Source organism: Triplophysa rosa, linkage group LG22 (assembly GCF_024868665.1).
Source record: "Triplophysa rosa linkage group LG22, Trosa_1v2, whole genome shotgun sequence".
Classification (NCBI taxonomy): domain Eukaryota; kingdom Metazoa; phylum Chordata; class Actinopteri; order Cypriniformes; family Nemacheilidae; genus Triplophysa; species Triplophysa rosa.
The window spans coordinates 19,526,311-19,542,273 of NC_079911.1; the positions used below are offsets into that span (position 1 = coordinate 19,526,311).

General features: G+C 40.4%; 2 protein-coding genes across 3 annotated transcripts; one reads left to right on the top strand and one right to left on the bottom strand.

The window, feature by feature from the left end:
- The first annotated feature begins 129 nt into the window (after positions 1-129).
- On the top strand, positions 130-9,582 carry npy8ar (neuropeptide Y receptor Y8a). The gene is made up of 2 exons (XM_057321953.1): positions 130-238; positions 7,436-9,582. Exon 2 carries the CDS (start codon positions 7,564-7,566, stop codon positions 8,704-8,706), a length of 1,143 nt encoding a protein of 380 aa, XP_057177936.1. The 5' UTR covers positions 130-238; positions 7,436-7,563; the 3' UTR covers positions 8,707-9,582.
- A 2,058-nt stretch (positions 9,583-11,640) lies between these two features.
- Positions 11,641-15,578, bottom strand: marchf5l (membrane-associated ring finger (C3HC4) 5, like). Of its 2 annotated transcripts, none has more exons than XM_057321786.1 (7): positions 15,425-15,578; positions 14,972-15,086; positions 14,689-14,891; positions 13,758-13,888; positions 13,493-13,676; positions 12,797-12,963; positions 11,641-12,710 (listed from the first exon to the last, which is right to left on the bottom strand). In XM_057321786.1, exons 2-7 carry the CDS (start codon positions 15,001-15,003, stop codon positions 12,549-12,551), a joined length of 879 nt encoding a protein of 292 aa, XP_057177769.1. In that variant the 5' UTR covers positions 15,004-15,086; positions 15,425-15,578; the 3' UTR covers positions 11,641-12,548. The 2 variants fall into 2 exon arrangements, with proteins under 2 accessions (XP_057177769.1, XP_057177768.1); XM_057321785.1 differs by having other exon boundaries at positions 14,972-15,071; positions 15,425-15,577.
- Between the last annotated feature and the right edge of the window lie 385 nt (positions 15,579-15,963).

Here is a 15,963-nt window from a genome sequence, read left to right on the forward strand (position 1 = left end):
TGAAATCTGCCCGTGAAGGAAAGGTTGGAGAGATCGACGTCCACCACAAAGTTTTCCAGGGAAAGATGCGAGCATCTCTCTGTGTCCTCTTCATCTGTACACACACGCGGTCCCGTTCAGAGAGCCACACCGCGGATGCTGATGCGGGGAGAGGGAGTTCTGCATCATCTCACACTCCTCATTCAGTCGAGTTCGGGCTCTCCACCGCGTCGACGTTAAAGAAACCCCAGCTTTACTGGTAAGACCGCACGCATTTAACGTTCTGTTGAGGTTGCTTTATTTCTAAACCAACCCTTGTTTCTTTACGTTGAGATGACAGCTGAACAGGTTCGTCGCCTGACAGAAACACGTTTAAAAGCGTCTGATGGAATTTCGGGGATTCCTCGCGTTCGTGTGTTCGGTAGTTAGCCTATGTGACCGATTTTTGTCATTATATAATCTGCTGCTCGGGATGTACAGTAATAGCGAATGTGTGCATGCTTGAGAAGAAAAGGCGTTCAGAACAAATGAGCCATGCGTTTGTGAGGTTATAAGTCCATTAGGCATTTTAATGAAACTTCTGGTTAAGTCTCTCTGAAAGCACGGGAACAGTCTCGTGTTACCAAAATGTGCAGATATTTGTGCAAATCTCAAAACATCTCTTCGTGGAGCATGAACTGTTCATCGCTGTCAATAGAAATTGTAAGTGACGGTGAGAGAGACATGATGGGAAACAACACTCTTAAAAATAAAGGTGCTTCACGATGCCATATAGAAGAACCCTTTTGTCTAAATGGTTCCAAAAAACAACCTTTAACATCTGAAGAACCTGTCTGTTTCACAGAAAGTAGGCTACTTTGTGGTTAAAAAAGGTAAGAAAGAGATGGTTCTTTGTGGAACCAAAATGGTTCTTCTATGGCATCACTGTGAAGACGCTTTTAAGCACCTTTAAGAGTGAACTTGAGCAGGCAGTGATAGTTTAAATGGCTATCGAAAAGGTTTTCCTTAAACAGGATTTAAAAGCAGACGTGCATGTGTGTGTTTTTTGCTCAATCTGAACAATGGCGTAATCTCAGATGATAATCTGTTCTTCTTGTCAGGACTAGATGTGTTTTGATGGATTGCAACCTGAGAGACGCAGGATTATTAACTGTGCGAGGATGAGGGATGTTATTGGACTTTATATAGAGCGTTCTGTCCTTGCCTGAGTCTTTGTTATGCTGTATCCCTCTTGGCTGGTTTGATTGACAGGTGTAAAAGAAAGTGAGCCGTGAGTGGAGTGTTGGTGTCTGTAATTACCTCCAAGACTAACCTTTCACCTTTGGGAAAATATCGTTCAGGCAGACTCTGGGAGGATCAGATGTAATTTGGCAATATGTCACTTTAGATTAGTTTTTATCTGCACGCTGGTTTCGCTATCTCCCATACAGGTTTATTTAACCAACGGGATTGTTCTTCGCACATCATTTTGATGTTTTGTAGATAATGTGTAGTGTCGAAAGAACCTTGTCTTGTTTGATTCAGCCCTAGATAAAAAAAAAAGTAAAAACAGTGACAACTGCATGCTTATTAATATTGTTTTTATTTCATTTTTAATAATTATGTGTTGATAAAATGTATAATTTACTTATATCAGGACAATGATGAAGAAATTCAAAAGGGAAGGGTTGGTAATATTCATTCCAGTAAATGAAATCTTAAATTTGACGAACCAACTAGTTGCTTCAAAAGAACCTTTAATATCTGAATATACTAATATTCAGATTATAAGAAAGTAAGAAAGAGAGGGTTCTTTCAAGAACCTTTGACACCTTTCTTTTTAAGAGTGTAGGGGGTTAAAAAGGAAGCAATTGTGATTCAGATTGAATGCTGTGCGTGTGCAATAAACAATTTTGTCACTTCGCCAGATTCCATTTGATGCACAATGTAAAATCTAAGTCTTCCTGGGGGAAACCGCTGCTATTTAAATTGTTTTGTAGTTTGTACATCTTTAAACATTCATATTTCTTTTATATTCTTCTGCAGAGGACTTGGAAGTTCAAGGTAAAAAGATGTTTAGATGTGTTGCGTTGAGCGATTTGGCATAGAGTCCGTGCATACAGTATGTCTGTCTGATGTGAAACCTGCGTGGAAGCAGTACAAACATGAAAAGGTGCTGATGAATACATCTTAACATCAGCAGACGGATGTAATTCAATTTGATAGATTGTCAAACTTTGTCAGCCTTTATCAAATGAGATGTCTGGAAGAGAACTCTTTTGTATGACGCAACTCGCATGCTTGTGCTGTCTACTGGTGCGTAGATTGCGAACGCCCATCTTTCAAAAAGCAAGGAGACATCGTGCGATTCTTTAAAGGACACCCTGAGGCCTTCAGACAGAGGACGGGCTAAAGTTTGAGACGGGAGGTGACCCGAGTTTCAACCGGAGCCCCGTGGCTCAAATTCTGACATTTTGAAAACACGCAGGAAAATGACGCTTGCTGTCGCAAAACACACACAGTCCAAATAGTTCAAGCCAACCGAAAAAAACATCTATTTTTATTCCCACCCATTTGTTATCCTAACCTTTAAATTCTTTTTTAGGAGGACAGATCTAAGAAAATGTTAATGCCGCTATTATAGAATGAAGGATCACATCTGTGGGCTACAGAAAAAAACAAAAAGGTTTTTGGCAGTAGTAACTGATGATGATTAATTTATTTTGGGGTGAACTATCCCTTTAAGAAATGTCTTTCACACAGCTGTAAACTTTCGTTTCTGCCCTGTTTATGTCCTCTCGCTGCCCGAGGCCACTTTAAGATGTTGTAGCAGGGCTATTACTTCCATCCTGTAGTGAACTGCCGTCCACCGTCCTATATGGGGACTCATATATATGGAAACTCAGCTGCGGGTTCATCTCTACAAATCAGAGCGCTGGTGAACCTGCATCCATAATTCAGTTTTTTCATGTTATTGTTCTGTTACCAAAGGTCAAGAGAGAACTTGTTGAATAGAGACACAATTGAGCCATCTGACACTACACAAAAGCTTCTTGAGATATGTTATTGCCTCTGTGTAAACAACATCTTCTATTATTTTGTTGGGTTTTCAGACAGTGCATTACTGGATTACAACATGCAGTTTTTTAAAGGACAGTAAGCATTACATTTCCATTTTCTGGCTCGTGCATGAAGGGATAGTTCACTCAAATGATCAAATCATTATTCATTCGCCCTTATTTCAAACCTGAATGACTTTCTTTCTTTTGCAAAAGAAGACATTTTCAACAATGTTGGCAACCGAACGACATTGGCCCCTGTTGACGTATGGACACAACCACTTTCTCAAAATATCTTCTTTTGTGTTGCACGGAAGAAAGAGTCATGTGCATGTTTTGAACGACCCGAGGGTGAATAAATCATGACAGAATCTTTATTTCTGGTTGAAATATCTCGTTTACTCCCTGTCACAATGCTCTTCTTGGTTGATGGCATCCGTTTGCTATGCGGTTGCTAGGGAATCTGGGCAGTTGCTAGGGTGTTACAAACGTCCCCTCGAGTCTCTGATGTTCTGTTGTTCGTGCAGCTTGGTCCCATCCTTTATTATTAACCATAACAATTTTAAAGACAAAAAATATATTTAGAGATATAATGCCTCGACAATCCCAACAATCTATCACATCAGTCAAATGTGTTTTCCAAACAACGGTTTAAGCATTTATTTTCCTTGTGATAATACTTCTGCATACGGAAATCATTGTAAGTCTGAGGAAATGATGATCGCTCAGATTCATATTTGTTTATTAGCATCAAGAGTCCATTTCATCAGAGGTTATGATAAGCCATGGCAAAGCTCAAGGTTAGTAGAACGCTGTCAATTACCCCAGGGACTCACGCTGGCTAATACGAGTCAAATTGCATGCTAATGCCTGAGAGCATAATAAAGTACCAATAAAAATCACTGTTTTCCATTAGTATTCCATTGAAGTCTAGCCGGTAGTAAAGTAAGAGATTTCTCTCAGTAATGCTAATCGTCTGGCCAAAGTGTTTACGCCCAAAGGAACATTTTATTGATCAGCGTTTGCTCTTTCATAGCTCAGGAGATTGTTCTCAGTTGTATTTCATTGAAGTCTCAGATGTTTCTCCTAAAATTGCGTAGGAAAAGTAAAAATAGAAACAAATGAGAGAATTGTTCAAATACACGAAGAGGTGTCAAATGAATACAAATCATTTTGAGTTTATATTGAGCTCTTTAATCATATTGACTTTTGATTGCAGACGAGTCAAATCTGAGCTCAGTTTGTGACATTGTTGAGATCCCTTTTGAAACTCGAATGGACACGTTAATGAGATTATGAGAAATAAGTAAGACTTGCGCTCTCAATTGAATCTCATTGTGTTTAGGAGACGTCTCATCTCATTGTTCATGTGTGAGAGCTCGAGTCGGGCTCAGACGACTAAGCGGAGAAGGAACTCGCCGTAACGGTGAGAAATATCCAAACTAACAGACCTTCTGTCATAAAAGTCGAACTCTTCAAGGTTATTGGGAAAATGCTTTGTGCAGTGTACTTTGTTATGACCCAATTTACTGGATCTGACCGGCCGGAGGTTGTCAGCACTTCACAAACAGTGATTAATGTTCTGTGGTGTTTTGGGCTTTCGTGAGGAGAGTTTTACACAAGCTTTCAAGTTCTTTTGGTCTCCCGAAAAGCCAGTTTTCTGTCATTTGTGTCCTTTTTTGTTTCATTATTGATTTTGCATTATAATGACAATGAACGTTTGATTTGCAACAGCTCGCTGTGGTCGGTTATAACAGCACGTCGCTCAGGCTTGGCCGTGGAACATGAAAATGAGATGATTAATTTAGTTCTGCCTTATATAATTTCACACGCTCCCTTCTTTCCTGAGTCACTCTTCACACGCAGAAACCTCATGTCTGATGCTTTTGGATGTAATGTATGCAGTTAGCTTTGATAAAGTTGTCTGGTAATGGTCTTGGTGTTCGGTGGTAAAGTACCTTTACTTTTCTTTCTCAAGTGAATATGGGACAAGTATATTGAGAATCGCTCTATGGCTTGCGTTTTTAATAAATGTTAAAATGATTTGTTATTTTTGATTCAATTTATGAGGTCATATGAAGTCGTACAAATTCACATCTCATTTGCACGTTTCAGTACAGCCTGCGTTCTAGGTTTAGGAGAGGAGATTCATTTATGCTTTTTTCTTAATAATCCTACATTTTCATATGATTCCGACTGGAAAAATGAGCCATCTCGTAAAATACTTTATTGTGTAATCGGTCTAGAAATACTGGAAAGAAGTGAGAGGGATCAGGACACAATCCAGGTCAGACTCAAACCTGGGTGCATGGACACTGACAGCTCCACATGCCTCGCATACGAGCACACAGCGCCCATCGCTTTACCACAAATCTTTGAAGCTACTCTTTTACTGCTCTCGTGTTTCCTCGGGGAAATGCAAATCGTAGCGCGCCACTTTGAAAGGTGATGTGGTGTGATAAATTATTCTCTTTAGCGTTGTGAAGGATTGAAGCTTTTGAATGTATAATCTCAGCCTGGCATTCCTTAAGTGAGTTTCCCATGCACTCCATGAGAGATGAATGACGTAATAAGCTGGTGTGAAACCTCAGACAGGAGAGAGAGGATATTAACAGTGGCTTAATTACGACACTTACTCAACTCACAGACTCTGTGTAGCCTGTCGTGAGGAATTTATTAGCCGAGTGACTGCAGGAGTGAAATTGAATGCAGTTTGTAGGCATTTAAAGAGACAAGTGAATGAAACGATGATATATGGGTGAGATGAAAAAAGCTCATTCATTGTGGAGTGACAGACTGTGGAACTACTGTATATACTGTTTTGAAATATTAAACAAAAAAGATACTGTATATAAATGTGATATCTGCACTTTATTTGCACTATAGGTTTGTTCAACCCAGCTTTGGGTCAAAAGGGACAAACCCAACCACTGGGTTGTAAATTAACCTATGCTGGGTTGTTTACAACCATAAACCAATTTCTGCGATATTTTTTTCTGGGTTGGGCTCTTTTTGACCCAACGCCTTTTTCAAGTGGTGCAAAATTGAAGACTATACAATACGTAGGGCTGCATAACGATTAATCGCGACTAATCGTTTGCAGAATAAAAGTTTTTGTTTACATAAGTTGGTGTACTGCGTACGATAATTATGTATATATAAATACTAGGGATGTAACGATTCACCGTGAGCCGGATCGCTGTATTGCTAAATCGCAATACATTTTTTGAACAGCAGGTTATATTAAAGAGACCTTTTCTATTATTAATTTGTTATAAAATTGCAGTTTAGTTTTGTTATTTCAAATAAAACATTATTTTATTATACAAAGAAACGTGAAGCATTTAAGAAATAATGCAAGGAAAGTTGTTCATTTCTAATTTGTTTCAACTCATTTTGTAAAAATAAATCGTGAATAAATCGCGTCGTGAGATCAGAATCATGACTCGCATCGCATCGTGAGTGAATCGTGAATCGTTACAACCCTAATAAATACACGTACATGCATGTACTGTATATAATTAAGAAATATGTAACTTTTGATATGTTTTATATTTATATATATAATTTATATTATATATAAATATTAAATATATTTTTTCTTAAAATCATGCATCCATGTGTGTTTATTTATAAATACATAATTATCACACACAGTACACCAACATATATTATGTAAACAAAAACTTTTATTCTGCAAACGATTAGTCGCGATTAATCGTTATGCAGCCCTATAATTGAGTTTGTTAAATCAGTGCGAACTATATTAAAATATATTTGGATTATTTTCCACACGTCAGAGAGCTTTGATTATAGGCTACATAACTTTTTGAAATATTAAAATAATTGCGATCTGCACATTTGAGTTATTCTGATATAAATAGGCTATTATATTTGATTATAAATAATGTTTAATACTTTTTTATTTGATATTTTATTTCTTTTATTCACGAATAGTGTGTAGAATTCCTCTCTTACATTCACAATTAACATTGATGTATGGTGATATAAATCATTTTATTTTGTTGATTCGAAAGCCATGTGAGGCCAAAGAAAGGAGATCTTGAGAATTCAGCTGAGATGCCTCCATCTGTCAGCTTAACAGAGACAGCGACCCGTCAACCTCCTCGGGGACTTTGTGCTGAGAGTGTTTGTTGGGTTCGTGTGGTTATCAGAGCAGATTTGGATAGATGTATACATGAACTAATGGGTTGGTTTAGAAGAGAATTGAGATTAAATACTGTGATTTACAGTCATTCACCATGCTTTCTCATTTGAGCTCACATTTCAAGCCTATAAACAGCCGTTGGATCAAAAAAGCTGAACCTCGGCCAGATTGACTAAATCCTGTACCCCATTAAATCCCTCTCAACATAATGCTTCTTTGAACACTCTCGCCCTCTCTTCTGTTTTCCCAGGTGGAACAAATAATCAAATCTCCACCTGCGACCAAATGGCGAACCCCAAACAGTGAGCTGATTTGACAAATTCTGCTGTTTGAAGAATACGACAGAGTGGCCTTTCGAGGAACGTTGTTTGTGAAATTATGGATGCCCCTCCATCCCCAACGCCGGACAACATCAGCAACAACACCGCTGGGCCGGGCCACATGACATGGGCGGAGTCCAACGCCTGCCCTCCTTCAGTGAGCGGCACGACCCTTCTGATCGTGGCCTACAGCACAGTTATAGCGGTGGGCTTGGTGGGCAACGCTTGTTTGGTTTTCATCATCTCCCGACAGAAGGAAATGAGGAACGTCACCAATATCCTCATCGCCAATCTCTCCTGTTCGGACATTCTCATGTGCGTGGTGTGCCTCCCCGTGACGGTCATCTACACCCTGATGGACCGCTGGATCCTGGGCGAGACGCTGTGTAAGATCACCCCGTTCGTGCAGTGCATGTCCATCACGGTTTCTGTCTTCTCCCTGGTGCTCATTGCGTTGGAACGGCATCAGCTCATCATCCACCCCACTGGTTGGACGCCCGCCGCCGGGCATTCGTATCTGGCCGTGGCGGTCACTTGGATGGTGGCCTGCTTCATTTCTCTACCGTTCCTCTCTTTCAACATCCTCACCAACGCACCTTTCCAAAACCTCAGCTTGCCCTTTAACCCGTTCAGCGACCACGTGATCTGCATGGAGCTGTGGCCGTCCGAGCGCAACCGACTGGCCTACACCACCTCACTTCTCCTGTTCCAGTACTGCCTGCCCTTGCTGCTCATTCTGCTCTGCTACCTGCGCATCTTCCTGCGTCTGCGCAGACGGAGAGACATGGTGGAGCAGGCCACCGAGGCGCGCCACAGGAAAGCGCGGGGCGCCCAGCGCGTCAACGCCATGCTAGTGGTGATCGTGGTCGCTTTCGCTCTGTGCTGGCTGCCGCTCAACGTCTTCAACACCATCTTCGACTGGTACCACCAAGTCCTGCCCTCGTGCCAGCACGACGTCATCTTCTCCGCCTGCCACCTGACGGCCATGGCCTCCACCTGCGTCAACCCGGTGGTGTACGGCTTTCTCAACACCAACTTTCAGAAGGAGCTCAAAGCCAGGCTGCAGCGCTGCCACTGCGGCTGGGGCGTAGCGGAGACCTACGAGAGCTTTCCCCTTTCAACGGTGACCACAGATGTTACCAAGGTCTCCTCCGCGCAGCGGGGGTCTCTGGTCAGAGCGGAACAGTGTGCTCACTGCTAAAGAGAGGGCAGGAGAGAAGAAATGGAAGAGAGGTGGGAGGGGAGGGGTTGAGGATGAGCTGGCACTGTTTCCATGGAGATGCTGAATTGCTACGTGGGTTTCTGCATCAGTTCTTACCCAAGAGATCTAAAAACAACCTCCACCCACTGTTGCTGTGTTCCGGGGTTCACGTCGACATGATCCTATGAGAATGCAGCGGGGCGTTACGTTAACGACATCTCGAGAAGCACGTTGGAAGGTCAGGTGTTATTCCAGTCTGGACGTTCGACGAATCTCATTAAGAATGTGGTTGTTATACTGACGCTAACTCTTTCAAGCTGTTGTGTTCTAGTACATACAGACTGATTTGTCTTCGCATTCATTATGTTAAGTGACACGTTTTTCATAGGTACGCCAGATGTTTCAGCCAAAAGCATCGAGACGCAACGATGAAAGTCATCTTCATGTGTTCGGAATCTTCACCAAACTGTTCTGTATTTTTGGTTGTTGTGCTGTTGTTGACGCTGGTGGGGTTTTTTCGAAACTATTGCTGTTTATCTCATTGCTTTGGTGGGAATTTGAACTTTGTGCCTCTGTAACGTTCAAGCATTGGTGTTAGCTTAACAGCACAGCCACCTTCTATTGCCATTGAAACGTGCTGATACTTGGTTTTAATATATTTTTACGTCTTCATGATGGTGCAGAGTTCAGTTTCTAACAAAAACCTTTGATGTTTCGTTACTGTTGCCTTATGATTGGTAGTTTTGGAAGCACAAATAAATTCGGAGACATGCTATCCGTGTAATTTTCTGTGACATGTGGCTTTTCTCTTTGCTCTGTTGTTCAGTAGCATTACTGGTAATTAAACTGAATGTTTTCCCAATAATTATTGAGGATGAACTCATTTGCATATACAACAGGTGTGTGTCTCTGTTCCCAATGCATGAAGCTCTAAGTGCCTGTTTATTGAGTTCATTTATGCAGCTGTGGGCTGGGATGACATTACATTACATTTTCACGTTTAGGCATTTGGCAGACAGTTTTATCCAAACCGGAGGTATACATTTTTCACCCGTATGTGTGTTCCTTAAGAATTGAACTCAATGCAAAGCTCCACCAATTGAGCTACAAAATTTTACTTGTAGATGTATTTTTAGATTTCAATTCAAGATTTCCTTCTTGAACATAATTGACATTTATTTTAAGGCATAAAAAATCCCAGTTTTAGAATGGTAATTGGTATTTTATCACATGCTCAGAGACAGCCGTATCAATTATGCCGAACCATGACACACTTCAATGTGCCATATGTCTCATCTCGGGTGACGAAGTCCCAGCCGTTCTAGCGTGAATGGTGCCCGGGTCAAGAACCCCTTCTTAGAGGGTTACTAATCTCAGGTCTCTTGACCCGTCTGGCTGTTTTCTCACCTCTCATTGCGGCACCAGTTTCTCATTAGAGAAGTGTGGCACGTAGAGAGAAGCTTTGCTTTCCCCACTCCTGATTTCAGCCTTGCTTTTTCATTCTTGATAAGATGCACTTCTCTTAAATTCCTATTGATTTTAAACGCATCACTAACAATATCAGAAAGCGAAAGCGTTTGAAGACGAGATATTTCTGGTTTGGTACATTTACACAAACCTCAGGAGACCTACCAGCAAAAGAGAGTGCTTTGAGATTATAGAAGACGGATAATCATGGTTTGTCCAGAGGCAGAGGGATGACTTGTATCCTCCTTATTTATAATTCTCATCCTTCTGGTTTCTTGGCTCCTCGTATGGATGATCTGCAATGCTTTAATAAAACGTTTTATATATTCACTTATTTGAAGAAAGGTACATCTAAAGAGGCCCAGCAGGTGTGCTGTAAATATAACTTTAATTTCTTTAATGCAGTACGTAAATATATGATATGTAACCGAGTTACAGGTAATCAAGTTTAACCACAGAATTTTGCTGAAAGCATGTTTTTTACACTTTTTAAAATGACAACACAAGCATGTGTTTAACAGTTACAGGGTTCAAAAGGTACCACGTCAACGGAAAAGTAAAGGCCCACTCACATTATTATTAGTCATAGTGAGTCTTTGTTAGATAATGCACCTTTTCTCTTGTTCTGTTAACTTTGATATTTCTACGCACAGTACATCCTGCTACCATTTTAAAGTGCTTGAAAACACAGCGGGGTTCCAAAATAATATCAGCATTTTTTTACTCTTTGTGACGTAAATCTGAAGATATAACCTCATTATATAATTCAAAGAAATGGCCTTTTATCTATTTGACATGGTTATTTCAGCACAATTTTGACACCCTTACAAACGGCAGCTCAGTTTTTATGTTTCTCTGCTTATTTCTTTGCAATATGATGCTGGTTCAAAGCACATTTCATCTGTAGCATCAAGTACAAGCACTGAAAAAATACGACAAAGAAATGAGTTTGTGAACTGCCTCTAGAATGTGACCTTAATCTTACATATAATTTTATGTAAATGCATCCATGATTGAAACACTCAAATCCTTGCATTCATATTTGGCCATGCCTTAGAAAAAAAGGATGCATTATTTATAGATTTTACAATTTATAGATTTTTGTATAGCTTTTAGAACTTAATTGAGACACGAGTCATCATTTCTGCATTACATCTTATGCACATTGCCAGTTTCAAAAGCAACAGATGCATTGTGGGAAGTTCATGAACATTATTATGTTCCATACGTTCAACAAAGCCTGTCTTCCGTAGTTCTATTTGCCAAAAACAGGCCAAAAGCAATCCCCAAGGACTATTTTAGACGCTGTGCGAATTAAGTTAAGCAGTGTTCCACTGGAGGTTTATTTTTAAACACAGATGAAGTCGTCTTGGCTAAGCTGCTGTCTTTACTCAGTCTGTCCTTTACCATCTGCAACCTTCTGAATAATTTATACGTTTCTTCCTTTCTCGAAATAAAGAAATCAAAGATCAGAAGCAAGCCAGTTTATTTATGGGTGTTTTCTTGGCTATGTGTTTTCCTTCAGAGGAGCACAGGGGGTGATCTGACAGTGGGAAATAAAGGGCCATTAAAACAGCGATGGGGAGGTGGAACATTTTAGCACCCCATGATAATTACCGGTTACCATTTGAGATAAACATAATTATTCTGCTAACCTGTCCTCACAATACCAATTGATGCCCATTTTATAAATCACACCTCAAAAACAACACAAGTCATATTATACACCCCAAATATGCTCTTTTTTTGTATTGGCACATTGTTTTCGTGACAATTCAGCACATTTCCTCAAATGAAATTCATTACAGTAATGAGAGGAAAATTATATTTAAATTATCATTCAAATTGTTCATACAGAATGACAATAACAAACAGATTTTGTGAGATTCTCCCATATACCAAATTGCACTTCTAACCACCAACATAAGAATATTTAAGGTTAAATTCTAAGCTTATTATTTATATGTCACTTATACTTTTAGAATAATTTAGAAATCAATCAACTTTAAGCCAATTAATAAAACTGCATAATGTTTGGGTGACCATGCCGGTATGTCTGCGGTCTAAATTAAAATGTATTTCTTCACAGGCCACATAAGTGCACAGTGCAATATTACTACCCTTTCATTTGGCACCATCTGGTGGTGCTTGTTGCTATTACAGGCACTTTAAAATGTAAATAGCCAGCCTCTCACAGATGAGACATTCTTGTGTTTAACAAAGAATATGTTGCAAAGTGAGCGTGTCTGAACACTGCATAAGGGTCATGTGAAACACAATAACAATGTCTTTAAAACACTGGTAAATATGAATCATTTTATTCTGAACAATCTTATACTATAGTGCAGTTGTTGCTTGCCCAAAGTGCATTGTCTTTATTCGTTGCTGCTGTCATCGTTGCTATCTTCAATATTGCCGTCTGCTCTTCCCTCCAGTGCGGGGTAATTCAGGATGTGTCTGTTGGCCTGTATGAGGTACTGCTGCTGTTTGAAATACACTTTCAACACTCCCTTGATCATCACGAAGGCAATGCCCCCCTAGACCAAAACAACTCTGTTAGGCATCATGCTTTTAACATGACAATGTTATTTTAGGTGTTTTTTGGTACAAGTCCCTGACTCACCAGGATGGTACGCTGAAGGTTAGACGTGACCCTGCGGAACAGGAGACGACCAACCAGGTTGGCGACAGAAGGGAAGACCAGAGCGCCGCACAGGGTACGAGACACCGAGAGATGGTCTCCTCCGTAACTGCCCTCCACTGGGACACGGGGCAGAGAACGCCCCATCCCTTTGCAAACAAATACATACATAAAACAATAACTTTTCTGTGAACACTTTGAGTGGCGTTGTATTTGTATAGAAAGGTGCTTAAAAGCGATAGTTCACCCGAAAATGAAAATTCTGTCATCGTTTACTCACCCTCACGTCATTTCAAACCTTTATGACTTTCTTTCTTTCTTCCGCAGAACACGAAAGAAGATATTTTGAAGAAAGTCGGTAACCGAACAGCACTGGACCCCATTCACTTCTATAGTATGGACACAAAACCAATGCAAGTGAATGGGGGCCAGTTAACAACATTCTTCTAAATAAAAAGAATCATTTTTATTTTGGGGTGAACTATCACTTTTACATATGTTTATTATTAACAAGTTTTCTGTATGATTATTGAAGTTCTCAAAGATAAGCAACACGGTCTCAAATCTCATTGGCACTGCCACATGTTCAAATTAGAAGTCGACATACAAGGAAGATTTGCCATCATTGTCTTGCAACTACACAATCTGACACAATTGTGACCTTTTTTTTTTACATACCAGGAACGAGCCCATTAAAGATCTGAAGTTTGGAAGAGTGACGCTGCCAAAGCCGCACCACGTAATCCTCCCAACGTATCATTTTTCCCAGTACCAGCATGACGGGAATGGTGGGCAAACCCATGAGCAGGAAAAGAGGGTCTGCACGCTCCATCACGTCTAGACCCTTCTTATGGCCCACCACCTTAAAACAGAGAAAATAAACTATAAGCACTGCTATAAGAATGATTGAAATGCTTTTTCAGATGTGACGACATTAACACACCTGCATAACTGTGACGGCACCGTAGGTGACGGCTGACCAATAGACAGTGCCCACAACGACTCCAGCCGCAGCGAATGGGCTGGCCCTGGATAGAGCTCTATCAACCTGCTGGAGGAAGTACACCAAGGGCCCTGGAGCGAAGACAAAACATTACATTTAACACTTGCATCACAGCTAACCGGTATAAGGAATATGAGTCATTAAAGAGTAAAAACACTTTCATTTTCTAATAATAGGCCGTTAACTTATTATTACCTTACTTCCTGACTGACTCTCAAATCTGTCTAATCCCCTCCTTTCTGTCAGCCTACTCTGATCTGATTGGACAGATGGTCTAGTCTGCTGTGATTGGTCTACCGCGTGCTGTGTCGCAAATGGAACATAGGCAGGCATTACACGGAGTGACGCAAATCTGGCCCGGAACTGAAATTAGAACGAAACGGAAGACGACTCGTTCGCGAACTTCGCGTGATTCAGAGTCGACTCCTTTTTCCCAAGCCAATAACATTGTTATTAGTTCACTTTCGGCGTTACGACTTGGCATTCACACACAGCAACATGACATACTGGATGAAATGTCATATTTACTCTTTAACGGGCCCACACAGAATCTGTGCACTGTTTTCACACTGTCGTGCTGCTTGTCTGAGAAAATCTCTGAAATTGATTTCAATGTCATACTGGCTTTATTTTAAAATACAAAAGAGGAGTGAAGTTTTTGAATGATCAATTTGGCCAAAATGTTTCATGTAAGAGACAGAGACCTCGTAGAACTTCAAGAATGCCAGGTGTTCAGATTCAACGTAACATTCTGAGCAAGCCTATGTAGCGAGTAAAAACAGTAAAACAAGCCAAGAATGTTTTAGCCAGAATGTATGACAGATTCAGTCAAGAAAAGTGTCTTTCCAGAAGGTAAAGTGCAACTACTCACCCATTTTGGGGAAAACTATACTGTATTCTGTTCCACATTGTGGGCAGCTCACAGTTCCACCGCTGTTGCCTTTCTGTTTTTCGTCGAGCCATCGCTGTAAGCAAGCCTGATGGATCCACTTTGTACAGCCCTTACAGCGGCACGGGCTGACCCATTCTGCAGCCCGATCTTCTTTCTCCGTGGCAAAACACACCCAGCAGTGCCTGCCATTGGAGAGGATAGAATTGACTGTATAATTATGATCCCCATTAAGCAAAGTGATTAAATAAAAACAGGAACTCACTTCTCTGGAGGTTCATCTTCACAGGCCATCATGTGTCAGGTTGTATATGGGGTCTCCAGATCAACCATGAGTGAGCCAGGACTGGCTCAATGTACAAGACCTGTTCAAGGAGATACTATGTAGCACCTATGACTGCTGTTATTTGTATTATTATATTATACTGTTAATTCTAATCATTAACGCAGATTTATATAGCCGATCCAGATCAGCTTAAACTGCCTGTGTGACGTCAGATGAATGTGTGTCTACCAGCTGTGGTCAGTCCATGTTTTGTGCTTACTAAATTTAGTTTAAAAACAAGGTGTGTGTGTGTTTTTTTAAACTCAGAGCAGTTGTAATATGGAAATACGCCCAGTTTAAAAGCCACAAATAATTTCAAGAGTATAAACACACTAAAACTTGTAAATAAAACAACGATGGTCATTAAACTGGACACGAAGTGTCGACACAAACCTGCGATCCGGAGTTTTTCAGAATAGCAAACTTAATCGTCTTCGAATCGGCGTTGGATTGTTGATCTCTGGCTGATTTGACACTTTCAGTTTCTCGGAGGACAGAACAACAACCTCATGAGGAACGGATTCCTGATTAGATACTTCCGTCTCTGAAATAAAAGTCCTCAAACGTGACAGAATTGTAGTAATGGCAAAAGCTTGTTTATTGTTCAAAAAGCTTTATTTTATTATACATATTTATTAGACACCAGTATGTGTTTGTATTTATTTTAATTGAGTCATGTTAACCTCCATTTATTTGCCACTAATGGGCTAAATTATTTAACGATTTAAATTACAATTGAGAAAAACCGACATACATAGCAATAACATGGTAATAAAAGCGTGAAAGCAAAACAAAAAACGACTCATTTTTGTGCTAGTTGTGTCATTTCCAACGTTTTTAATGAAACCTCTAGGTTGTCATACCCCGCCCACGGCCTATATTTCTACCTGACTATTGGTTACATCTCCCGTCACTCACCCTGCAGTTACGTG

Excerpts from the sequence above, each read along its gene's own strand:
- npy8ar (XM_057321953.1), top strand. The coding sequence starts at position 7,564 with ATGGATGCCCCTCCATCCCCAACGCCGGACAACATCAGCAACAACACC.
- marchf5l (XM_057321786.1), bottom strand. The coding sequence starts at position 15,003 with ATGATGGCCTGTGAAGATGAACCTCCAGAGAA. Across the intron at positions 13,677-13,757 it reads GTGCCGTCACAGTTATGCAG|GTGGTGGGCCATAAGAAGGG; the intron begins GTGTGTTAATGT and ends CTCTGTTTTAAG. Across the intron at positions 12,711-12,796 it reads ACCTTCAGCGTACCATCCTG|GGGGGCATTGCCTTCGTGAT; the intron begins GTGAGTCAGGGA and ends GTTTTGGTCTAG.